Source organism: Chrysochloris asiatica, unplaced genomic scaffold (genome assembly GCF_000296735.1).
Source record: "Chrysochloris asiatica unplaced genomic scaffold, ChrAsi1.0 scaffold00004, whole genome shotgun sequence".
In the NCBI taxonomy this organism is placed as follows: domain Eukaryota; kingdom Metazoa; phylum Chordata; class Mammalia; order Afrosoricida; family Chrysochloridae; genus Chrysochloris; species Chrysochloris asiatica.
Window position 1 is genome coordinate 10,236,887 of NW_006408522.1, and position 26,265 is coordinate 10,263,151.

The following is a 26,265-nucleotide window of genomic DNA, read 5'->3' on the forward strand; positions in this document are numbered from 1 at the left end:
CTATGAGTCGGTTCCGACTAGATGGCACCTGACAACAACATAGGGTTCTCAAGGCTATAAGTCTTTCTTAAAGCCTGTTGCCTCCTTTTTCTACTGCATAGTGTGTTATGGGCTCAAACCACAGACCTTTCAGTTAACAGCTGCGTGCTTAACTACTGCTCCACCAGTCTCATTACCATTTGAAAAAGATTGTGTGTGATTGACAATTCATACTGCTGTTTTTTTTATCGCTATGCTTATTTATTCTGTAATATTAAGATCATTTTACATGTAAAAGCTTGATCCTGTCTAAGGTGGGAACCTGTCAGAGAAAACTCAAAACAATTTCCCCCAACAGAGAGCGATAGGAAAGTACCAAGGTTATACTCTGTCTGTGGCAGAAAACTTGCAGGACCCATAAATAAAGCAAGACATTCCTTCAATGTGATTCTTGCAGGTTTCACTGTACACAGAAGCTTATTCATCCTCAAGCATACATTGCAGCATTCATCATTTGTTTTCCTACTTTAGTGAAGTTTTTTCATAACAAGTTGATCTTTGAATAATAATTTTATTAACTTTTTCTTTGTGGTTTCTGCTTTGGAACTTCAGTTCTTTGAAGTTCAAGTTATAATATCTGGGAAGGGATTGTTTCTTGGCCACGCTTTTTATTCCAAGATATGTCTTTTGTTTTGAATTCAGGATATGAAGAAGCATGTGGATGAAGAAGTTTCTGAATTCCTAAAGTTTTTGCAGAATTCTGCTAAGAAATGTGCACAGGATTATAACATGCTTTCTGAAGACGCTCGTCAATTCACAGAGGTAAAAAAAAAAAATTATGTAAACTGCCAATAGGCAATAGCAGCTTTCTGAAATACGTCTATGGAAATATCAGTATCAATATATAGATGAATTTATTCATCATGTATTTAAATAATACAAATAGTAACAACTCAGAATCATGTAATACAGACAGTCCCTCGATTACAAACGAATTCCATTTCTAAATCTGCCTTTATGTCAAATGTGTGTGTAAATCATAACAATGTAGGCAGTTGGGCGATGTCCTTCCTATAGGATTGCTATGAGCTGGAATAGAGTCGACAGCAGTGGGTTTGATATTGGGGGGGGGTGTACCTTCTATTTCATAAAAAGCATTAAAGAAATACTTCCAGATACACTAACCACCGTTAACATAATAACAGAGTAGTAATAATAGTTGATGTGCTGCCCATTTCTTATTATGCACCTCACATTTTCAGTATAGTAGGTTTTATGAGAGTTGATTCATAACTGTGTGTTTATAAGTTGACGTGTATAGCCTGGAGACTGCTCATGTACATATACATTCGGATGCACTTCTTGTTATGATCCAGCTACTGTTGTTGTATGCTGAGGAGTGTGTTCTGACTCCTAGCAACCCTTTATAGGGTTTCTGAGCCTGTAAATATTTACAGGAGCAGAAAGCCTCATCTTTCTCCCACAGAGAACTGAAGATTTGAACCTCTGACTTTGCAGTTAACAGCCCAACATAAAATCCATTATACTACCAGGACTCCCACTACTGTATTGGAGAGCTGTATTTTACTCTCATGGCTGATTTGATCTGATCCACTGATTTCCCTTGTGCTTTCATTGTTGTTGTTGTTCAGTACTGTCGAGTCAATTCTGACTCATAACTACCCTGTATTAGATTTCTGAGAAGCAGCTGGTGATTTGAACCACCGACTTAACAGTTCAAACCGACCTTGCGGTCCAACATGTTATCCTGTGGTGTTATGCCAGGCTGTGTTTTCATGGTTCTTAAAAAATCTGGATGGCCCTTTAGATTCAGTCACATAACCTTGTCTTCATTGTTTTCATGAGAACCACCCACCAAATGATGTACTTCATCTTGAGTTCATCTTTGAATGCTTAAGTCATTCATGAAAAGATGTCAGCAAGCAAATAACTTAGCCTACCTTAGACCCTACAATCAATCAGTGGGCCTAGGAGAAATTGGGGGTGCATGATGCTGCTGCAGGATAAGCACTTGTCTGCTAGCCACAAGGTAGGTGGTTCGAGTTTATCAGACACTCCACTGGAGAAAGATGAGGCTTTCTGCTTCCATAAATATTTTCAGCCTTAGAAACCCACCCTATACAGGGTCCCTATGAGTTGGAATTATAGAGCATATTACTTAACTATTATGCTCTACATTTCCAACTCATAGGGACCCTGTATAGAGTTTCAAAGGATTAAGGAGCCTCTGGGAGCATAGTGGTTACGAATCGGGCTGTGAACCTCAAGGTAAGCAGTTCGAAACTACCAGCTGTTCCACGGGAGAAAGATGAGGCTGTCTGCTCTCATAAAGATTTACAGCCTTGGAAACCCTGTACAGGGTTGCTATGAGTTGGAACCGACTCCACGGCACATAACAACAAAGACAACAACTTAACTATTATTATATATCTTTGTAACTATAAACCAGTAGTAATAAACCAGTATAAACCAGTTTCATCTACTACTAGCATGAATTTTTTTAAGCCTTTAAAACTGGTCATTATAAATTGGAGTGGGGGTGAGGATTGGGTTTACTGTTTAAAATAAGAACACTTTTTAAGGTGGAATTGTGTTATTAATATAAACCAGAAGAATTATGTAAGTCTAAAAGGAATTTGGTTTTTATATTCTCTAAGGAGCTCTGGTAGCGTAGTGGGTATGAATCAGGCTGCAAACCTTAAGGTCAGCAGTTCGAAACTACCACCTGTTCCGCGGGAGAAAGATGAGGCTTTCTGCTCCCATAAAGATTTACAGCCTCGGAAACCCTGTACAGGGTCACTATGGGTCGGAATCGACTCAACAGCACATAACAACAACAAGTCTAAATATTATACACTAAGCAGGAATGTCATAGTTTCTATGGCATAATGCAGAGAAAAGAAAATGCGTGAACTACAATTATACAGAACACAGGAGAATCTCAGATAGCTTGTGCAAGGACCAGAGCAGTATTTTTAAATATATCTCTGTCTGTCTGTCTGTCTGTCTGTCTGTCTGTCTGTCTGTCGTATCTATTTAGCCTCTCATTTTCCTTTAGAATAGCTTTGTCTCTCACTCATGAAAAACAGTCTATGTGAAGTTCTGCAGTACCACATAAGAATTTATGCCCCCAATCCTTCTGCCCCCACAGCTTCATCTCCTACAGCTGCTCCACTCTAGCCTACTAGCCTCTTGGCTGTTTCTTGAATACTCCATGCATGGTCTTACTATGAGACCTTTGGCATTTTCTGTTTCCATTTGTACCTTAATTCCTTTAGGTTTCTCTCTGATCAGATGTTATTCCTTGTTACCCTATAATAGCATTACCTTCACTGTTATGTTTACCCTTACTGTGTTTTCTTTTGTTTATTGTTTTTTCTATACCTCTATACTGTAATTAACTGTTTTGTTCACTGTCATATTCCCAGAGCCTAGAATAGTACCTGACATATGGTAACTACTCAATGTAAATATTTGTTCAGTGAATATAAAAGTATTTGTTAACAAAGCACATTAATAAGTAGCTAATAATAAACATTAAAGTTTTATATTTTATTCAGATTAACTTGAAAGCAACATTTTTTTTCTTTTGTTTTACACTTCCAAGAAGGCACATTGATACTTTTCTAATGTAATATGCATACAAAAAAGGGCATAGAATAAATTCAGGTATTACTGTTAAGTGCTGTCCAGTCGGTTCTAACTCATAGCAATCCTATACAGGGTTTCCAAGGAGCAGTTGGTGGGTTTGAACTGCTAACCTTGTGGTTCTCAGTCCTGTGCTGATCCTACATAAACACCTATATTACTCTCATCTAAGTCAAGAAATAAAGCATTACCACTAACCCAGAGTCCCCCTGTGTGTCTCTACAGATAATAACATTCTCCCTTCTATGAATAGGAATCCTGGTGTGGCACTGTAGGCTAAGCCCTGGACTTCTATAACCACAGGGTTAGTGGTTCAAACCCATCAACCACTCCTTGGAAACCCTATACAGAGTTGCTATGAATCAGAATTGACTTGATGGCATTTAACAACAACCTCTCTTTTCCCTGTTTTTGAATTTCATGTGAAAGGCAATTTTTTTATCTTCCTTCTTTCATTCAGTGTTTGTGACATTCTCCTGTGTTCTGTGTAATTATAATTCACTCATTTTCTTTTCTCTGCATTATGCCATTATATGAGTAAATGTCTTTAGTCTTCTGCTGATCATAATTCAGGTTCTTTCAAGCTTGGAGCTTTTCTGAGCAATGCTACTATGAAAAGTCTTGTACATAATCTCTTGGTATGCACGCATTTCTTTTGAGTATATACCCTGCAATGGTAATGTTGGGTCAGACAGTATACACAGCTTCAAGTTTAGTAGACAATGTCTAGCTTTTTCTCAAGTGGTTGTACTAATTTACACTGTAATCATCAGTGTTTGAGAATTCTGTTACATCATCCCCGTAACAACAATTGATACTTATAAAATCCGTTTTAACCATTCTAAAGAATATGATATGGATAATGAGATTGAGCACCTTTAAGCAGGTTCCCCTTCTGTCTCCTTTTTTCCCTTCTAATGTACATATTCAAGAACCTAGGTCATTTGACCTGTAGAGTTTCCCCCTCAATCTGAATTCAATTATTACATATTCATAAGGATGTTCAACATATTTATCTTTGCTCTATACTTTCTGCAGCTTGACAGGAGCATCCCAGGCTTAATCAGACTTAGTCTTGCCAAAGGTTCTTAATTCAGCTAGCACACAATGTCTAGTTGTCTCTTTATGTTTGGCTGTTAGCACCTACTGATGGTCAATGTCTAGATCCACTCATGATAGTCTGATTTATTATTTATAAATTTTTTTAAGATAATTTTATAAAGATATACTTTCCCTTATCAATGACTTAGGAGTCTGGGGTGGCACTTCAAGATATTGCGCTGGACCACAAGGTCATTTTGAAATAGAAGGTTGGTGGTTCAGACCCACCAGCCACTCCTTGGAAATCCTATTCAGGGTCACTATGGGTTGGAACTGACTCAACAGCTCTTAACAATAGCAACAATAAAATCTACTATTTGGTTTTCCAGTTCATGTAACTCATCATGTAAAAGAGCAGATTTCTCTTTATTCTCTCTAATAGGCGATTGTTATTATTTTTATTATTATATATTATTGGAGTCCTGGTATGGCACTGTGGGTTAATGCAATGGACTGCAATGTCAGTTTGAACCCAGAAGTTGGCGATTCAAGCTCACCAGTTGCTCCTTGGAAACCCTATACAGGGTCACTCTGAGTCGGGAGCAACTCGACAGTAGTTAACATCAACATTATTATCATTATCATTATTGCTTTGGAGTTATACATTTGATAGTTTTCAGTCCACTCTAATTATTTTCCATTTTATTGTTCAAGGTTTGGCCAGTGAGAGCCTCTTTATAGTAGTTGCTAAGTCCATTTGAAAGACTGGTAGCCTTTGAGGTTCATTTTGAATATGCCCTGCTCTATAATCTGCCATTCCCCAGAATTCTCATTTCTTCTCCTTAGAAATGGTATTTCAAGACTGCCATCTGGGCACAACGGATGCTTATTGATCCTGGGTTGGTCATTGTTTTTAAACTTTTTCAGTGGACAAAGCTAGGACAAGAAAAAAACAATTCTCATGTGTCTCATTTACTTTATCCCATTTTATACTCACAGAAACCTCAGAATTAACAATATTAATACCACTAATTAAACATGTAACCATATAATCACAACTGCACCTGATATGGACTACTTCCATCCCACTAAAAGAGGGTTCCTTCCGTCTCTGGTCTCAGGAAGTGATGTCACCACTGCTTTTCTACCACCATGGCTTGGCTTTGCCCTCTCGAGGGTTTCCTAAAAAACTGGGTCATAAACAATGCACTATTGTATTTGACTTCTTTTTTCTCTTTGTACTTTTTTAAGTGTAGAATTCAGTGACATCGATTACACACACCTTGGTTTTCAGCATCACCACTCACTAGTCACATGTTTTCATCAAACAGAAATTCAGTGCAGTGACTCCCTTCTTGCCGTTCCCCATCCCTTGTAACCACTCATCTTCTTTTGTCTCTGTGCATTTGCCTAGGTATTTTCATTTAAGTGACATCATATAATATTTATCCTTTTGTGCCTGGCTTATTTCACTTAGCATAGTATTTTCAAGGTTAATCCATGTCTCAGATAGAGCAGGATTTCATTTTTCTGTATACTAAATGTTACCCCATTTGTATATATTGCATTTTCTACATCCATTTACTTGTTGGTAGACATAGGTTGTTCCCCCCTTCTGGTAACTGTGACTAGCACTGCAGTGAACAATGGTGTACACGTATCTGTTTAAGCTCCTGCTCTCTAGGGCACACACCATGTTTTTGAGCTTTACCTATGTTGTTGCAGGTATCTATGATTGGTTCATTTTTACTTTACCATATGTTTATACAAAAATTTGTTTCTGTGTTCAACTGCTGTTGGTTGGACATTTTGTTATTTCAAATTTGGAACTCTTAGGAATAAAGTGACTATGAACATTCGTGTACAAGACTTTCGGGGAAATATTTTTTTCATCTTCTTGTATAAAAAATATAGGACTAGAGTTGCTATATTATATATATGGCAAAGATTTTTTTTTTTTCTTCAACTATTGCAATTAAGTAAATTCAGACTCATGGCAGCCCCATCTGTTACTCTTTAAAGGCGATTTCCATGGTGCTGTCAGGTAGGTTAGTAGGTGAGTGCAAACTCTCTGTGCCACCAGGGGACTTTTGGGTCATATGTGTAATTTTATTAGAAACTGCCAAACTTGTTTTCATCGTGATTGTGCCATTTTATATTTCCACCAGCGATATACGAGTGCCAGGTGCTCTGTCTTACCTGACACAATAGTGTCAGTATTTTTAATTTCAGTCACCCTGATGGGTAGATGATGGTATCTCTTTATAGTTGTAATCTGAATTTCCTTGCTGAGCATCTTTTGATTTTATTTAAATGTTCATTGACTGTGTATGTTTTGTGAAGTGTTGTTAAAATATTTTGCTGATTTTTTAATTGGCTTTTATTTTTATCAAATTGTAAAAGTTCTTGATATAGTTGCAGAATTTTACTTCTGATGGTCTAATATTTCAGTATTTTCATAGTTAGTGCTTGGTGGATTTTTTTGGGGGGGGCGTGTTTTAGCATAAGAATATTTGCCTACTTAAAGTGATTCTTTGAATAATTTAGCTCTTCCCACCCCCTCCAAGGTATGTTAGCAGCGTTGTTGTTGTTGAGTGCTGTCGAGTCAGTTCCGACCCGTAGCGACTATGTATAGGGTTCCTGAGGAGCAGCTGGTAAGCTTGAACCACCAGCCTTGCAGTTCAAACAGCTTTGCAGTCTGGCGCATTAACCCACAGCGCCATACCCATTTTAGCAATAGCTGGGGATATTTTTGGTTTTCATAACTGAGTAGTATCCAGTCTGTGTCGGCAGGACTGATGGAAGGAAATGCGGATAGGTCCCTTGTGATACAATAGTGAATAATTGTTATCAGGACTGACTGTGAGGGTTGGAAATGTAAAGGTAGATGTTTTGTAGCAAGGAAGGGAGTGATTAACTTTGCAGTCTGGGAGTGGAGGTCCCTGGGACCATCAAGGGAGAAGAGGAGAGAGCGGGACCTTACCCAGAGAAGCAGTGACGCCAAAGATGGAGGCAGAGATGATGTCATGGAGAGATGGAGCAGGTGGGGACTGTAGACCCAGAGAGGGAGAGAGGCTGTGTGCTGACGACCAAGAGTGAGGAGGTGGGTGGGGGGAGGGGAGCAGCCCTGTAGGGTATACCCTTTGGTTGGTTGATGATGCATGGAGGGGATTGTAACCATGGCAATGAAATGATATACAATAGAATGAATGTAAAACTAATGTTCTCCCATGTAAATTATCATATAATTCACAATAAAACATTTTTTTTAAATGCCGTATATTAAGTTCTATATTCTGTATGTTATAATTCCCTAACCACTGTCTTGAGGTCTGTATCTATTTGCTGCATCTTCCAGTCCTTGCTCCCCATATCTAGTCTCTTGACTGCTTGGTAATTTCATGTGTGCAAATTTATGTTTTCTTGATCTTACCCTGTCAAAATGTTACTGTCTAAATTGTGGCTGCTTTCTGCTAATAGCCAGAGTCACCACTGATTCTCAACCATTGAGCCCCTTTAAGGTGCTGTGTTTACGCCTTAAGAGTCTTGTTTAGCACCCCAACCTGATTGTAAAACTGGTTGAAGCCCTTGCCCTCAAGCTACTTCACCTTTCATGGGGTTTTCTTACAGTTTTACTATTCCTGGTGTATTTATTTGTAATCTGTATAGATTCTCCTTGTTCCCAGTAATAAACCGATGTTGTTCATTTTTAATTCATCCAGGATCTAGTTTTAGTTTAATTTCTAAGTATGTTCTCTGCCACACTGCCATAAATGGTATCTATTTACTTTTTTTTTACATTTTAAACATGTCTGAAATTGTTGTTAGGTGCTGTCGAGTCAGTTCCAACTCCTAACAACCCTGTTCACAACAGAAGGTTGTGAACAACCTGCTCAGTCCCATGTATGGTAGGGTCCACAGTTTTCCTTTCTAGCCTAAAGTAAAGTTTATAGAGCAGAGTCATTTCTGGCTTTCTCTGTAATGGTAGCTTTATGTTGTTTACTTGCATATGCTGTTAGTGTATTTAGTTTTCAATATATCAAGGCGGGGGTGATAGGAAGAATCTGAATCGCTTAATTCTTCATTCACTATTAACTGATTTTCAAAGTAAAATAATTAACCAAAACCATGTTTCATTATATAAATGTTGTTAAGTGCCGTCGAGTCAGTTCTGACTCGTATAGTGACCCTGTCTAGGGTTTTTGAGGAGCCGCTGATAAGCCAACTTTGCAGTTCAGACTGACCTTGTGGTTCAGTGCTAATCATACAGCGCTACACCAGAACTCCATTAGATAAATGTTGCTGTTAATTGCCATCAAGTCGGTTCCAACTCATACCGCGCTTATATAGGGTTTTGGAGGAGCAGCTGGTGGATTTGAACTACCAACCTTGTGGTTCGCAGTCCATTGCTGATCCTACAGTACTGCACCCAGGAGTCCATTATATAAACAGTGATCCTTGAATTACTTGAATACCTGCCAATTATGAAATATCTTTGATAGTGGTGTAGCATGAGGGGGGAGTGGATGGCTTTAACAATCAGAAATTTATTCAATCACAGTTCAGGAGACTAGAAGTCCAAATTCAGAGTGCCTGCTCTAGGGGAAGGCTTGCTTTGTTAATTCTGGGGAAAGGTCCTTGTCTCCTTTCAGCATCTGTAGAGCCAGTATCCCTTGGAGATTTCCATACGTTTTGAATCAATCTTCCCCTGGATCTAGGAGTTTCACAGTGCAATGACCCAAGGTCCAAAGGAAGCACAACACTTTTGCCTCTGTCTTGGTGGTGCTAGATCCCCCTGGCTCTGCTCACTTCTGTGTCCTTTTATATCTCAGAGGAGACTGACTCAGGATGCACCCTAATCCTGTAGACTACATGTGGACTCATTAACACCATGTTGTTGTAAAGTGCCCTTGGGTGAGTTCTGATTCAGCAACCCTGTATAGCATTTCCAAGGAGTAGCTGGTGGGTTTGAACCGCCAACCTTGTAGTTAGCACTACACCAGGGCTCCATTAACATCATGATGTAGTTAAGCGCCGTCAAGTCAGTTCCAATCCATAGCAATCCTATATAGAGTTTCTGTGGAGTGGCCTGTGAGCTTGAACTGCCAACCTTGCAGTTCAAATCGACTTTTCAGTCCAATGCATTAACCACCCCCCAGCAGGACTCTATCAGCATCATAGAAATGAGAATTTATAATACACAGGATAATTACATCAAGTCATTGGATGTAGCTCTACTATGAAGTTACGCTTATTTCTAAAGGAGCCCGAGTGGCCCAGTGGTTAAGTGCTCAGCTGCTAACCAGAAGGCTTGTGGTTCCAACCCTCCAGGTCCTCCATATGAGAAAAGACTTGGCGGATCAGATTAGAGCCTAGGAAACATGACGGGGCAATTCTACTCCACCTGCTGGTGGGGCTGTGAGTTGGAATCAATTTGACAGCACATAACAACAAACACTTTTGAGACCTAAAATACATTCCCAAAGATTCCGAACATCTTCATTATAACAGAAGAAGAAAATAGTGTCTGAGAAGATACTATCTAGATATGTGTTTTCATTATAAATCTACTATGCTTTTGACTTTATTTCTCGTCATTCATATAACTGTTTTTATTGCTTCAAAGTATGCTTAAATTTTCATGTGACTTGCTTTCTTTGACAGTTACTTAAATAGCTAAGAAAATATAGTGTGTTTTCTCTATTTAGTTTTAAATTTTAATGAGATTGCTAATTTTAGTACTCTTGAATATCAGTATTTTAAGCAATTAGGTTAAAAAGACATTGTTATTAAGAAGGAGATTAAATCACATAAGAAGGGAATGTGTAGTATGTCTGGGTTGTTAAAAGCTTCATTAATGAAATTAAGCTAATATTTAGAATATATAATCTTATAGCAACATGTAACTTAAGATATTTTTATTTCATTTTCAGAGACGTGCAATACAAATGATTTTTCTTTATTTTTGTTTCTTAGCAAATTTTAAAAGCTTGCATTGAACAAGTGAAAAACTATCCAGAATTCTATACTCTCCATGAAGTTACCAGCTTAATGGGATTTTTCCCATTCAGAACAGAGATGGGATTAAAGTTAGAAAAGACTCTTCTTGCATTGGTAAAGTTTTCTATGTGACAGTAGGAACTTATTTTAGTCTGAACCATTGTCCATATTTCATATAGATAATATATTATGTTTTAAAATAAACTCTGAACGATATTGAGCTGTAACATTTTGTGCTACCGTACTCATAACAAAAACAATTGCTATTTTGACCAATTTGAAGTGTACACTTCCACGATATTAATGTGATGCACTGTGCTGTGCAGTCATTGCCACTATCCAGTTCTAGAAATCCCTTCATGGTAATTCCCCATCTCCCCAGCCCTTGGTAAGCACGGATAAACTTAGTCTCTATACATTTTACTGTTTGGAATATTTCATAAAAATGAGGTCATACAATAATTGCCCTTTTGTGTCTGACTAACTTCACTCAGCACATTTGTTTTCAAGGTTCATCCATATCTTAGATACGGCTGAATGCTATTCCACTGTTATCTGTATACCACATTTCATTTATCCATTCATCTGTTGATAGACATATATCTTTTTAATATGTACCACAAATCTGTCTTTTTATTATATGGATAACAATACTTACACTTTTTTATATTGTTTAAAAAAAATAACACTGTCAACTTTATTCCTTGTTTGTTATTTGTTAGTTTCCATCCCTAGCACTCTTGAATAATCATGCAAGTCAAGAGTCCCTTTTTCTTTCAAGAGATTTTAATGCCAGTCATATTGTAAGTAAGTGTGTGTGGAGAGGTTATTTTGGAGTTTATGTGCCTCATAAAACAAGAGGTTCGAATTTAAGGGAAAAAGATAAAGATTCAGGACACCCTGCTTATGGACCTTTTTTAAAAACAAAAACACATGGTTGTTGGGGCAGGCAGTCCTTATTTAGGAACTCTGGTGATGAACCCTATAGTGGGTTAAGAATTGGACTGCTAACCCAAAAGGTCAGTGGTTCAAACCCCCCTCGTATTGCACAGGAGAAAGCTGAGGCAGTTTGCTTCAGTAAAGATTCATAGCATTAGAAACCTTGTGGAGTAGTTCTACCCCATCCTGTACGATCACTATGACACAGAAGCTACTCAATGGCAGTGGGGTTGTTGGGTTTTTCGGGGTTTTTTTTGTAAATCTGACATTTTGTTATAGCACAATAAAGCATTTAAAGTTAAGGATTTCATATGATGAAAAGATACTTTTTTTAGGAAAATAATATTGCATCCACATTTTTGCAGTAAAGTATTTTTCTTATTTAGGGCAATGTAAAGTATGTGAAAACAGTATTTCCTTCAATGCCTGCAAAGCTGCAGCTTACAAAAGATAACAAAGCTACCATTGAAACACCAGAACAGACAGCTACAGCGATGCATGATGTAAGTAGCCGTGGGAATCTTTGGATCTTTCTAAGTCATCTTCTGTACCTCTTCAAACACATACAGCCTGACTCTTCTAAAGGCCTCTTCCAAAATTCCTCCCTCCTTTTCATGATTTTATCAAGTAAACTTTAAGTGTAATAAGTAACAAGTTATATGTTGTTTTTCAGGATATTAGTAAAGACCCCAATGCAGCAAAACTTGTTTCAAGATATCACCCACAAATCGCTCTAACTAGTCAATCATTATTTACTTTATTAAATAATTATGGACCAAGCTATAAGGAACAATGGGAAATTCCTGTGTGCGTTCAACTAATACCTGTTGCAGGTTTGTGATTTTCCAAGTGAAGTAATGTTCTCAAAAGGGGGGAGGGGGGCTACAGTGATTCCATCTCAGCTGTCTAAACATAACAAGTTGGTTGTCAAACACACAGTGAAAGTCGTGGAGTAAGGTGGGAGTTTCAGTAGACCAAAGGATTGACATTCATAAATGGATTATTAGATGTGTAGTATCTGTGATTGAGTTGGGGCTGAGAGGTAGTTAGAGAAGTCATTCTAATCTAGGCTGTCTATAAATGGTGGTGGAGTTCCTCTTTAACTGAAATCAAAGGAATGCAGTACTTCATTAGACAATTTCAAGAGTGTGAATTTCTAGCTACTGTCCATTATTGGAATTCGAATTATAATAGACCTGTGCATTTAAACTTGGGATAGTCTCTCCTTTGACAGAATTAACATTTGCACATAAATTTCTTGACAACAGATGATTCCCCTGTTTTGGTTCATATTTAATATTTTTTATCTCTTCCAGAATTAATATTATATGTAACAGCATAACTATGGTAAATTAAAGAATATGCTTAAGGAGACAATACTATACATTAGAATTAAATGTACTATGTTCTCTGGTAAAAATGTCATCACTTTTTGTAAGTATAACTAACCCTGTAAGAAGTAGGCAGTAATGACAGTAAAAGTGTAACAGTAAAAAGCAAAAGTCCACTTAAAAATTATATTGTAAAGAGAACATATTCTCTTACTAGTCACATTATCTTGCCTTGAGATCTGCAACAGACTTTAGAGATCTTTTAGTTCAAGGAGGTCAAATATATGGGACTTATCCTATCCTGTGTGTCGTACTGGGAACCTTCTATCATTCATCCTGGGCATGTTCCTTTTTCTAAAATATAATTACTAGAAACTAACCAGCTCTGTTTTTTATGTTTCTGTTTTAAGGATCGAAACCAGTTAAAGTAATTTATATTAATTCACCACTTCCCCAAAAGAAAATGACAATGAGGGAAAGAAATCTAGTCTATCATGAAGTTCCATTAAAATTCATGATGTCTAAAAACTCATCTGTTCCAGTCTCTGCAGTATTTATGGACAAACCTGAAGAGTGTATATCTGAAGTGGATGTACGTAAAATTTGCTTCCTTTCTTGTTTGTTCCTCTGAAGCATAAAATTTTACTGCCAGTTTCTAACCCTAGTAAATAAAAATGCAGGCTTTATATTCAGACTTAAAACTGAGCACCACTTCTAGCTAGATTTTAGACAACTAACTAATCATCCTTAAGTCTGTTTTTTCCATCATAAAGTTGGTAATACCACCATCACAATGGTACAGTAAGGATTAAGTTGGTTGTTTTTGTTAAGTGCCAGGAAGTGGATTCCATTCATAGCAACCTTGTGCACGGTTTCCAAGGAGCAGCTGGTGGAAACCTTGTGATTTGCAGTCCAGTGCTGATCCACAGCACCATATATATAAAATGCTAAGTATAGTCATTAATGTATATATACCAAGAACTCGGTTAATGATAGAGATGGTAATGAAAGTGGAGTTTTCTTTAATTGGTCCTGGTGTGGCACTGTAGGATCAGCAATGGACTGCTAACCATATAATGGTTGAATGAATGAATGAATGAATGGGAACGCAATGGCTATGTTGAATAAACACTGGACTATAAAGCACAAAGTTGGTGATTTGAGTCCACCAACCACTCCATGGGAGAAAGATGAGGCTTTCAGCGTCCACAAAGATTTACAGCCTTGGAAACCCTATACAGGGTCACTATGCGTCAGTACTGACTTGACACTTAACAACAACCACAACCATCTTAATTCATTTTTAACCTGTGATACATACTGTTGTTGTTGTTAAGTGCCATTGAGTTGGTTCCAACCAATAGCAACCCTGTATAGGATTTCCGAGGAGCGACTGGTGAGCTCAAACTGCCAACCTTGTGGTTCAAACCAACTTTGCAGTCCAGCGCATTAACCCACAACCCCACACCAGAAGTCCATGATACATATAAGTACTATTTATGTTTTCCATCTCTGGGGTCTCCTGGGAAACATTTTCCCTATGTATGTTATGTGCTGGCATCAGGGTTCAGGGTAGGGACTTACATACATGTGTAATATAGAAAGGAGTTTATTAATGACATATTGCTATGTTAGGTGTATACTGTATGAGGTTTTGCAGCCTGGAGAAGTGATTGTGTTAAACCTTTGTCTCTTTTGGTGTCTATACACTGAGATAAGGTCAAGTGGTGCTATAGGAGAAGCTTTCTGCTCCCATGAATACGTGCAACCTTGGAAACTCTGTATAAGGTCGCTATGAATCAAAATGGACTAGATGACAGTGAGTTTGGTTTGATTTTGGTGATATTGGGAAGCTGGGGTGTTTGAGATTAAATAACATTCAACTAAGTATTTTTCAGCATGTATTCCATTAGTGGAAAGTATTATAGCTATAAAATCTTACCAATAAAAATAATTCAGTAATCAATGAAGCAGAAATTTTTCAGAGACATTAGATTTTTCTTTCTACCTGTAAAGTTCTAGGAACTTCATAAGTTAGGGGTGAGAACATACAAAGTTCCTAGAATTTTACATGGTAAAAAAAATAACAAACTTTTTCACTAAGAATTTACCAATGTATTTTCTTTAGACATCTTGTGAAGTTAATGAGTGCCGAAAAATTGAAACTCTTGAAAATGAGAATCTGGATTTTGATGATGATGTCACAGAACTTGAAACTTTTGGAGTAACCACCACCAACTTGTCAAAGCCATCAAGTCCAGCAAGTATTTCTGCAGCACCCAACGGTAGAGGGGCTCCCACAGCCACCAAGGCAACAGCTGCTCGTGGGCCACCAACTGTACCAAACGTTTCTGCTAATTCAAGAAGTTTGTCTCAGATCCTGATGGAACAACTGCAGAAGGAGAAACAACTGGTGACTGGTGCAGACGGTGGTCCTGAAGAGTGCAAGAAAAATGATCAGGGAACTGAATCGTGTGGTAATCAGATACCAAATTCTGACAAGTCTTTAATAATGCAAGATAGTGAATTGACAACGTCGGCTGCCCTACAGTTAGAAAGTTCTAAGACTAAGGAAATTGAAACCGCTGATAAAAATGATGTGGCTCCTGATAAAGTAAATGCGGATGAAAGAGTAAATGTTCTAGAGAATACAGGCAATTCAAAGGAAAAGACTGTTACATCAGAAGCAGATAGAACCGAAGATGTACTTCATTCCAGTAGTGATACAGATGAAGACTGTTTAGTTATTGACACAGAATGTAGAAGTAATAGTACTGAGACTATAGCTGTTGTGAGTTCTAATTTAAGTTCTAAATCAGCTAGCCCAAATCCCTTCTCAGGACAGGCTTCTGCAAGTAACCAGACTCATACTAATGCAACATGTAGTCCTGAAGAGTCATGTGTTTTAAAGAAACCTATCAAAAGAGTATATAAAAAATTTGATCCCGTTGGAGAAATTTTAAAAATGCAGGATGAACTCTTAAAGCCAATTTCCAGAAAAGTGCCTGAATTGCCCTTAATGAATTTAGAAAATTCTAAAGACCCTGTTTCCGAACAACCCTCTGGTACTTCAGATGATGCCTCCAGTTGGCCAAAATCTCTATGGCCATCTGCATTTCAGAAGCCGAAAGGACGTAAGTACATATTTACAAAGAATTTGAAGTTACTGTTTTATCTGTGTCTTTTCCTTAAGTTTTCCTCATGCCCTTACTTTTTCTATATTTATAACCTGTTTTATAATCTTCGCATAATCATTTTCAGTCTACTAGAGAGTGTAGCAGTTCAGCTTTCAAAGTCTCTTCTCTATGTTCCCAAAAGTACGTGAGCCTTGTTCATCTGACAAACACCGTGGCTATTAAGCTACATCTGGATAATGCAGTTATTAACATGCTTGCTGCTAACCAAAAGCTTGCAAATCCGAGTCCATCCAGAGACAACTCAGGAATAAGACCTGCCAGTCTTCTTCAGGTCACTTTCAAACAACCATTGAAAACCCTGTGGAGTGGAGTGCAGTTCTACTCTGACACACAAGGGTTTGCCGAAGTCAGAATAGATTTAATGGCAGCTGGTTTTTAATGTGGGTCACCAGATAATGAAATGTGTACTTCTTCATTTTGTGGACTAAATGTAAAACTACTCCACAACTCTGTCAAGTTTTAGAGTGAAACTCTTGTTTACACTCTTCTCTCTTCTCACTTGATATGCTGACTCATTAATGTACACTTTACCTAGAATTAGTGAAAGTTAAAAAAAAGAGTTCCTTCAAGCTTTGACTTAAGTCTTTTGGCTATTCCAGCAAAAGTACACAGAAACAGTATCAGTGAACTAGACAGAAAGAGTAGAAAGTTAAAGTTGGGAGAAGCTGAAAAATAACTTTTTCTATGACTAGCCTGTCTAATAGAGAATTACTTTACCTTGGATTGTGCTGGATAAATGGAACCCTGGTGGTGCAGCTTGGCTTCTGACTGAAAGGTCAGCAGTTTGAACCCACCAGCAGCTCCATGGGAGAAATATGTGGAAATTTGCTTCCATAAAGATTGCATAAAGATTGGAAATCGTGTGGGACGGTTCTACTCTAGCCTACACGGTCACCAAGTGTCAGAATCAACTCAGTGGCGATGAGTCTATTTCAGTTATGGTGGATAAAGGGCTATTATTATATTTTTAAATTAAATAAGAACATATAATTATTATTTTTAAAGGATTGCCATATGAACTTCAGGACTATGTTGAAGACACATCAGAATATCTAGCTCCTAAGGAAGGAAATTTTGTTTATAAGTTATTTAGTCTTCAAGACCTGTTGTTACTCGTGCGTTGCAGTGTCCAGAGGATAGAGACAAGACCACGTTCTAAAAAACGGAAGAAAATCAGAAGAGTAAGTTATTTTGGAAGTTAGGGTGTTGTAACATAAGTAGATAATCAGCCAGTATTTAGCATGCCATCATTATGAAATTTCATCTTAAACTGTTGATCACATCTGTAATATTTTCAGGTTGAATGCTTTTAGTAAACTACGGGGATTCCTTTTAATGAGGTCAAGTTTCATTACATATAATATTCATGGTAGCTATCACCTTCTCATATAGAAAGATAGAAATTTTGTAAAAAAAACTATACCATTCCAGATTTAACGTAGGTTGGCACATATTCCTGCTTCCTCGGTAAATTTGGATTTCCATTATGACATAAGAGCCCCCTTCTCTCTGACTCTGGGAATCTTCTTGACTCATTTTTAAAATCCAAATTTTGAAAAATGGGACCTTCAGCTCCAAAAAGTCTGTCTAGAATTGTTAGAAAGCTAGGTCTCTCTCTCCTTCCTTATTGTCTCTTTTGGGACTTGAGATCAATATTTTTCCTCAATTAAAAACAATTTTTGCCACAAATTTAAGTCCTTATATCATTGTTCAACAGTTAAAAGCTGCTTTTCACATTTAGAAATTTGAAGTCTTTTAAAATTAGTTGGATTTTTGTGTTTGTGTGAACATGAAATTCTAGTAAATAAACAGGACCTTCTATATTTTAATTGATTATATAAGAAACACTGAATATTTCTTTCATTTACTTTTTCTTAAGGGAATTTTTTCATTTGTGTACATTTGGGCACAGTCTGCTTTGGGCCACCTGATGTTGCACTGTAGGTTAATGCACTGGACTGTAAGACCGATTTGAACCGAAAAGTTGGTGGTTTGAGCCTACCAACTGCTCCTCAAAAACCCTATACAGTGTCACTATGAGTCAGAACCAACTCAACAGCATTTAACAGCAACAATATAACTGTGATGAATTTAATAGCCATCAGCATGAACATCTTGAAGACATGTAGCATCGGTACTGTGAATTGTATGTTTAAGATTTCATCTCTCTAATTCTTTCTTACTATCTATCTGATGTATTTTGGCATGAACCTAATTTCTTTTACATCCTACCCTGTGAATTGGTACCACTGTGTATTTATCTGTATTTAGAAAGATGTTTATGGCTAGTATGTCATAATTTTTCAAAAGCCCAATTAAGTTTTGGATGCTTATTTATTTCTTAAAAGGGCATTGTCAATAAACATTTAAATAAAAATTTTAAAAAAGGGGATCATCCACTTGATTAAAGTGCAGTTTGTAAATGTATGTCAAAATTAGAGTGCTCAAAAGAATACCTGAATGGGAGTCAGATGTTTTTCTGATTTGTTAAACACAAAGAAAAAGTTTAAATTTCCCATTACTGCAGCTGCCATTTTGCTTAACAAATTTTACACATGATTTAAATCTTTTACTCACACGGAAGCTCCTTGAAGTTACAGCTTATTCATCAGTATTTCTTTTAAATGTTTGATGTCATAGAAATTCAATAAATAGGTGTGAATAGATGAGGAAAATGGAGCACTGGAAAAAAAGGACGATGGTGTTAAGGAATGGAACTTTAAAGGGGTTGAAGCAGTCGTTGAGGAGAAAATGTTAAGTAGGTACTATTTAAAATCTAATTAGGAAAAGAATCCATTCTCAATATTTCATAACTAAAATTCAACTTGTTTAGTTAAAACTTTAGACTATTTAGAAGTTTTTCAGCCTCTGATGTCCAAGAACCTATTCAAATCTGTGTTATAGTAATTGAGATTTTACTTTCCAATATCCCTTCTTTGAAAGCTTTTCCTTGATACATATAAGTTATACTTCAGAAAACTTTAAAATAACAGCTAGTCTCAAATAATAAGAGTGGAATAAGAGGGTTAATTTGAACCACAAGATGAAGGTGGAACTTACTAAGTCCTATAAATAATTATGAAACCGAGACTGTAACTTTTAATTATTTGCTATCATCTCTTTTTGTCTCAGCAAAATGTCCTAATTCTGAAATTGTAGTCTGAAATGGTTCAGAGATTTAGATCCAGTTATTTTAACATTTGCATTGGCATTCCAGACCCATAAAAAATCATCCTGAAGATGCCGAATGTGGAGAAAGAACCTAATGGAATTAATGAGAGAGTATTAACTATGAAATATCTACTTAGGAATATATATAAAGCTTCAAAGATTTATTTGGAAAATTGAAAACCTCTCAGAGGGAACAGCTGTTCTGTGCTGGCAAGTCGGTCTTGATTCGTACTTGTTGTTAGGTGCCATTGTGTCAATACCGACTCATAGTGACCCCCTGTGCACTGAACAAAACACTACCCAGTAATGCGACAACCTCACAATCGTTGTTATATTTGGCTTCAGTCCCTTGCTGCTGCCAACTGTGCCAATCCATCTCATTGACAGTCTTCATCTTTTTCTCCAACCGTCCACTTTACCAAACATGATATCCTTCTCCAGGGATTGGACCTTCCTGACAATATGTCTAAAGTATGAGACGAAGTCTGGCCATCCTGGTTTCCAAGGAGCATTCTGGCTGCACTTCTTCTAACACAGACTGGTTTGTTTATTTGGCAGTCCATGGTACTTTCAATATTCTGTTCCAACACCATAACTATAATGCATCAATTCTCCTATGATCTTCGACTCATAGGCACCTTGTGTTTGGTTTCCAAGGAGTGGCTAGTGGATTTAAACCCCAGCCATGTGGTCCAGCACATTATCCTGCAGTGCCACAGGAGCTAACAATTAAGAGAAAAGGAAATAGGAAATTTGATTTTTACAGTGCGAAAACTTTGTATTTCACTTCAATTTTGATGTACTAATGAAAAAGAAAATACACACATTTTTTTCCCCCTTTGGCATCCTGGAGATGGCAGTAGACTACATAGAGAAATTAAAACCAGATGTAAGGATTGCTTTTGTACATAGAGCAGTACAATCAAAGACAATTCCCCAAAGTAATTTTTCCCAGAAATACAGTATATACGATCATTTTTTCAATACACAGCTAAAATTAACACTATTCTCCATATTTCATTTTTTTATTAATTTTTCTTTTCCCAACTCTGCTGGTTTACATCTTTGTGTCCTTGAGTATATTTCTTAACCTTTTTAAGCTTTCATTTTTTTAATTTCAATTTACCAAGTAGTAAAATTATTTCTAAGCAATTATAATGCAAGCAGAGTACTAATTCCAAAGAATTATTATAACAGGCGGAGATCTGGTGTGCCCTGTATCTTAATGAGCTGAATTGCAAAGTCAGTTTGAACCGAAAAGTTCAAGCTCACCATTTGCTCAATGGAAACTCTATACAGGTTTCCTATGGGTCAGAACTGACTCGATGGCACTTTATAACAAACAACAAATATACAGGCAGATACTTTTAAATTATACTAGTACCAATTTGATATTTTTTAATTAAAAAGCCATTTTAAGTCCTTTTTACTCATTTTACTCAGAGTATGGTCCTTGAAAGAGCAGCTTGTTAAAATTTCAGAACTTTGGGTCCTACCTCAAAATCAGCATTTTAATTAGATCTTCTTCATACTATTCATATGTACATTGAAGTTTAAGAAGCACTGCTTTAGTTCAATACAAGGTTCAAATAGGAACCTTGGGTGTTGTTGATAACAAATTTTACTGAATTTGATTATTCTTACCATCACCATTGTACCAAGCCCATTAAGTTTGTCACTTTGTGAAAATCAGAAGTTCAGAAATAATGATTAAATATTTTCTAATATATGAAGAGAGCTTGAAACAATGTGGTACTGTAGGATAAGTAATGGCCTGCTGACCGCCAGGTTGGCTCCTCAGAAACCTTGTGAGTCAGAAACTGACCTCATGGCACTTAACATTAATCATCTTTGTGTAAGTCCTGTAAATCTTTTTTTTTTTTCCCCATAGCTGAAGTTGGAGAGACTCCTGTTAAAGTAGAATTTTCCTTTGACAAAGATGAGAACATGAGTAGAGTGAATCTTATTAGCATTATATTCACAGGGGTCTTGTATTCCATCTATATCCTTCTTTAATAATGGGTATTGTTGTGGTTGTTATATGCCGTTGAGTCGGTTCTGACCTATAGCGACCCTGGATAGGGTTTCCGAGGAGCGACTGGTGAGCTTGAACTGCCAACCTTGCAGTTCAAATGGCTTTGTAGTCTGGTGTATTAACCCACAGCATCACACCGGGACTCCAATAATGGGTATGTTGTTGTTGTTGTTATGTGCCATGGTGTCAGTTCCGACTCACAGTGACCCTGTATAGGGTTTCCAAGGCTATAAATCTTTACGGGAGCAGAAAGCCTCATCTTTCTTCCACGAAATGGCTGGTAATTTCGAACTGCCGACCTTGAGGTTCACAGCCTGATTCTTAACCACTACGCTACCAGAGCTCCTTAATAATGGGTATAGTTTATTATATTTAATCTATATAGTGTCCTGACCAGTAAACTCCGAAAGAAATTGTTAGATAATTGGAATCTTACTTTCCTAATGCTGGCATACAAAAGTATCACAAATGGGTGACTTTAAAGAACAGAAATATATTTTCTTACCATTATGGGGGCTAAGAGTTCAAACCAAGATCTTAGCCATGTTGATTCCTTCTGTAGGCTTCTCTCCTAGTTTCTGGTGGTTGTTACTGCCCATGGTTTTCTTTTGCTGATTGTAGATGCATCTGCCTGTATTGTCACTTGGTGTCTCTCTGTATCTATTCTGCTCTTTTGTAAGACCCCACTCTAAAGAGTTTAAGTATAGAATCCACCCTACTCCCTTATGTGACCTCATTAATGTGACAAAAGAAAACCCCTATTTCGAGAGTCCTGTTGACAGGCACAGGGGTTAGAGCATCAACATCATTTTTGGAGGGACACAGTCAATCCATATCACTAGTGTTTAGAATAAAGCGTTTGTATTAATGAAAATTATGACATTCACAAGAGTTAATGCAGTTATTAACGCTCATACATTCATAGAATGAAAATACTTTGCTGAAAGTATTGGTTCCTAAGACAGTATAACTCGTACTTTAAAGGAGCCAAATCTTGCATCTTTGACCTTTTTATCACTACTGATACTTTCTATCATATATTCCAGTCATTGCTTCCCAAGACTTCTGCTGTCAGTCAGAAGCAAAACACGTGCATGTAGATGGGATATGTTGGTTTTAAGTGGGGGAAGATCTCTTTTATCAATCTACCTCTTGCCCATACCAGCAAATCATGACACAGGTAGGAAACAGGCTACAATACCCACTCAGAGATGGTGCCAGACACATTCACAGCAAAGCAGTTTGGCCACACAGAATTTGGTTGCTATGCAACATGTACACCGCCCTTATTTCTGTTGGCATTGACTGAACCCTTATGAACCAGTTTGAAGCCCTGTTACATAGGCAAAATGTATTTTCTAGTAAATGAATACATCTTTGAAAAAGTATGATGACCTTGCATTACAGCAATTTCCAGTTTATGTGCTACCAAAAGTGGAGTATCAGGCTTGTTACGGAGTTGAAGCTCTGACTGAAAGTGAACTTTGTCGCTTGTGGACTGAAAGTTTATTGCATTCCAACTCCTCATTTTATGTTGGTAAGTTATACAGGAGACTTGGTTCTCCTTTTTAATTTCTGCGTAAATTGTGCATAACTTTTCATTCCGTTGCAAATACTTCCATTCTGTAGTTTGTGTTTTCAGTTAACATTCTTTTCTATTAAACCACCATTCCTACTCCAGAATTAAATGGCAGGATGGAGCTAGTAATAGCAAATATTTTAATTTCCTTCTTATTTCATATCTGTTTAACAAACAATATCTATTTAACAGTGTAAGTAACTAGAAATACTGATGTGATTTCTAACAAGCTTTTTAAAATTCTTTTTAACTGGTTTAAACGCATACTTGAAAACTTTCTAAAAAATTATAATAGTTTTTTAAACATCTTAAATATATTTTTGTTGTTGTTGAGTAGGGAGTAGGCAGGGGTTTAATTTGCATTAACTGAGCAGATTTATGTACAGTTAACATACTTCACGTGATGGATTACTTGCTGATCCTTATTGATGTCATTCTCTCCAGCTCAGTTCCTCTAAATCTCAGTTCCTCCCATACATTTCAAGCTGTACTTTCCTGAAGTATTTTCTTTCTTTTGATCTCTCAACTCATTGTCTTGTTTGCTGGTTGTCTTATGACTTGTTACTCTCCACTGTATTGCTCTTTTTAGACCTGTTCCAACTTACCTTTATACAATAAGCAATAAGGTCAGAGTCTGATGAAACTTTGTGTTATCATACTGTTCAGCATAACTCCTCTGAATGTAATTAAGTTCTGTGAGTATATTTTTCCTCCTTATTAGAGACAAAAAAAGGTTATTCACTTGAAAAAATATTCCCCATTTTGGTTAATATTTTCTCTGTTTTGTGAAGAGTCCTGGTGTGGTGCTGTAGGATAAGCACTAGGCTGCTAACCATAAGATCAGCGGTTCCTACTTAGCTGCCATTCCTTAGAAACCCTCCCTATACAGGGTAGCTATGAGAAGCTATGATGGCACTTAACAATAACAAGTCTTCTTCTTGAACTCTTCTGTGACACTGTAGGATACGTTAGAGTGCTAAACCACAAGGTCAGCAGTTCAGACCCATCAACCACTCATATTGGAAACCCTGTGCAGGGAGGGTCTCTATGAGTCAGAACTGACTCGATGGCACACAACAGCCTTCTTTTTAAGGAGCCCTTGAGCCCTTGATGGCACTGTGGTGTAAGCGGTTCAAACTAAGCAGCCACTCTGTGGGAGAAAGATGAGTGTCTGTTCTCCTTAAAGATTGCATCTCAAACCCTATATAAGTGTAGGGTTGCTGTGAGTCAGAGCCAAGTCAGTGGGTTTGTGTTTTGTTTGGGGGGATTCTCTTAATATTCCTAAGCAATCCGCTGAGTCCTTAATTTCAGTGATTTTAGTTTTACCTTTTAAATTTTTCGTTTACTTAATATGTGTATAGATTATCATTCTCAGAAAATTAAATCCTGCCCTTTCTCAAATAAGCATAATTATTTTTATGTCTGTCTAATAATTCTGCTATTTAAGATCACCTTGTCTTTTCAATTATACGTTCTTTATCTTTTTTCCCAATGTTATATGTCAAGTTATTCTTGTTGTTGTTATGTGCCGTGGACTCGGTTCCGACCCCTAGTGACCCTGTACAGGGTTTCTGAGGCTGTAAATCTTTACAGGAGCAGACAGCCTCATCTTTCTCCCACGGAACAGCTGGTCGTTCCGAACTGCTGACCCTGAGGTTAGCAGCCCGATTCGTAACCACTACGCTACCAGAGCTCCTTAAATTTTCTTTATTGAGGGTCAGATACTGTTCATGAAGAATTGTAGAGAAAATTCAAGGCCTAACCTGTTTGCTTCCTCTAGATAGGATAACTTTTGTTTGGTTTTCACAGGCAGCTTGCTTCACTAGTCATCCTGATTCACCTAATTCCACGTATATGGAATGAGATGATTTGTAGGTTGGCTTTGGACCCTAAAAGGACCAGTCTATTTCCTGCTTTTTGCTAGGGTGTAGTCTTTCAGGGTTTGTGCAGAAAAAAGTCAGTATAGCAGGCTGGAGAACATCTATCATTAGAGAGGCCTCTTTGTAAAGCTGTCCCTTAGGCTGGTGGCTGAGAACTTAGCTGGTAAGCACTTCCCTGTGCTGGTTTAAATTGTCTCTGATAATAATGGTTCATTGTGCCGAAACTGTTTGTTCAAACAGTGTGGTTTACTCTGAACATCTGCTTTTTTTCTCATCGTCTAGAGTAGTGTGTGACCAACCCCCAGTAGAGCCCTTGAGCACTGAGTCTCTACAAAGCTTCCCTGGCACATGACATAACCAACTTCTGGAGAAATTAAATGGGTCCAGTGTGCGGATTTCTCTGGACTTCACCCTTGCACTGTTTCTTTTTACTGACATTCCTTATAGTTTCTGCTCACTGTAATAATTCTTAGTCAAGAGTACAACTATATGAAAAAAAAAAAAAAGAGTACAACTATATGGTGAGTCCACTAAGTCATTATGGACTCCTGGTGTGGCACTGTAGGATAAGCACTGGCTTGCTAATGACAAGGTCAGCAGTTCAAACCCACTAGCTGTTCCTTAGATACCCTATACAGGCTACTATGAGTTGGAACCAACTTGACTGCACTTAACAACAACGACATGAGTCATTATGGAGAATTACTAAACCTTTAGGTGATTTGGGGACCTCTGACATAGGATCCCAATTCAAACCTTAAATGGGCCCTAAACACCAGTTTTTTCTCTGCTGTGGGTTAATGCACTGGACTGCAAGGTCGGCTCCTCTACCCAAACAAATATTTTTCCTCTCCTCTTTCTTGGTTGCCATTAATACTGTAATTTAATTACTTATGATATATATTGCCTAGCTTTGTGTCTTTTATTTATCTATATATTTCAAGCACCTAGAATAGTGTCTGGAGTCCTGGTTTGGTACTGTGGGATACAGAACTAGACTGGAAGATTGGTTTGTACCAGAGTGTTGGTGGTTCAAACTCACCATTTGCTCCTTGGAAACCCTATACAGGGTTACTGTGAGTCAGAAACAACTCGATGGCACTTAACACAACAAATTATGGCGGGGGTAGGGGAGTCTTTTAAAATCACCCAGAGAGCCTCAGTAATTGGGATACAGCTTCTCTGTTGCTTTGGAAAAAAAAAGAAGAAATCAGGGACAATGGATATTTACTAGAAGAATTTCAACAGAAACCTTTGTGTAATTGATGGATGGTGTTTTAAAATATCTTGCTTTAGTAAGCATAGATTTGATGCACTTGTTCATGTGCATCTATGTATCATTGTTCATCTATGGCAGTCATTATTAAGACAATAACAAAATGAACTGAACTTTGAACCAGTTCTTCAGGTAGTTGTATTTGTTGTTGTTAGGTGCTATCAAGTC

At 37.4% G+C, this 26,265-nt stretch overlaps 1 protein-coding gene across 2 annotated transcripts in view; it reads left to right on the plus strand.

The window, feature by feature from the left end:
- Window positions 1–26,265, plus strand: part of NARG2 (NMDA receptor regulated 2) — a 62,698-nt gene that overhangs the window by 19,678 nt on the left and 16,755 nt on the right. For both annotated transcript variants that reach the window (XM_006831582.1, XM_006831583.1), the window contains 8 exons: window positions 682–801; window positions 10,666–10,803; window positions 12,015–12,131; window positions 12,302–12,461; window positions 13,370–13,551; window positions 15,088–16,093; window positions 17,162–17,337; window positions 22,770–22,899. In XM_006831582.1, the coding sequence (XP_006831645.1) occupies window positions 682–801; window positions 10,666–10,803; window positions 12,015–12,131; window positions 12,302–12,461; window positions 13,370–13,551; window positions 15,088–16,093; window positions 17,162–17,337; window positions 22,770–22,899 (2,029 nt within the window). The remainder of the gene's footprint in view (window positions 1–681; window positions 802–10,665; window positions 10,804–12,014; window positions 12,132–12,301; window positions 12,462–13,369; window positions 13,552–15,087; window positions 16,094–17,161; window positions 17,338–22,769; window positions 22,900–26,265) is intronic.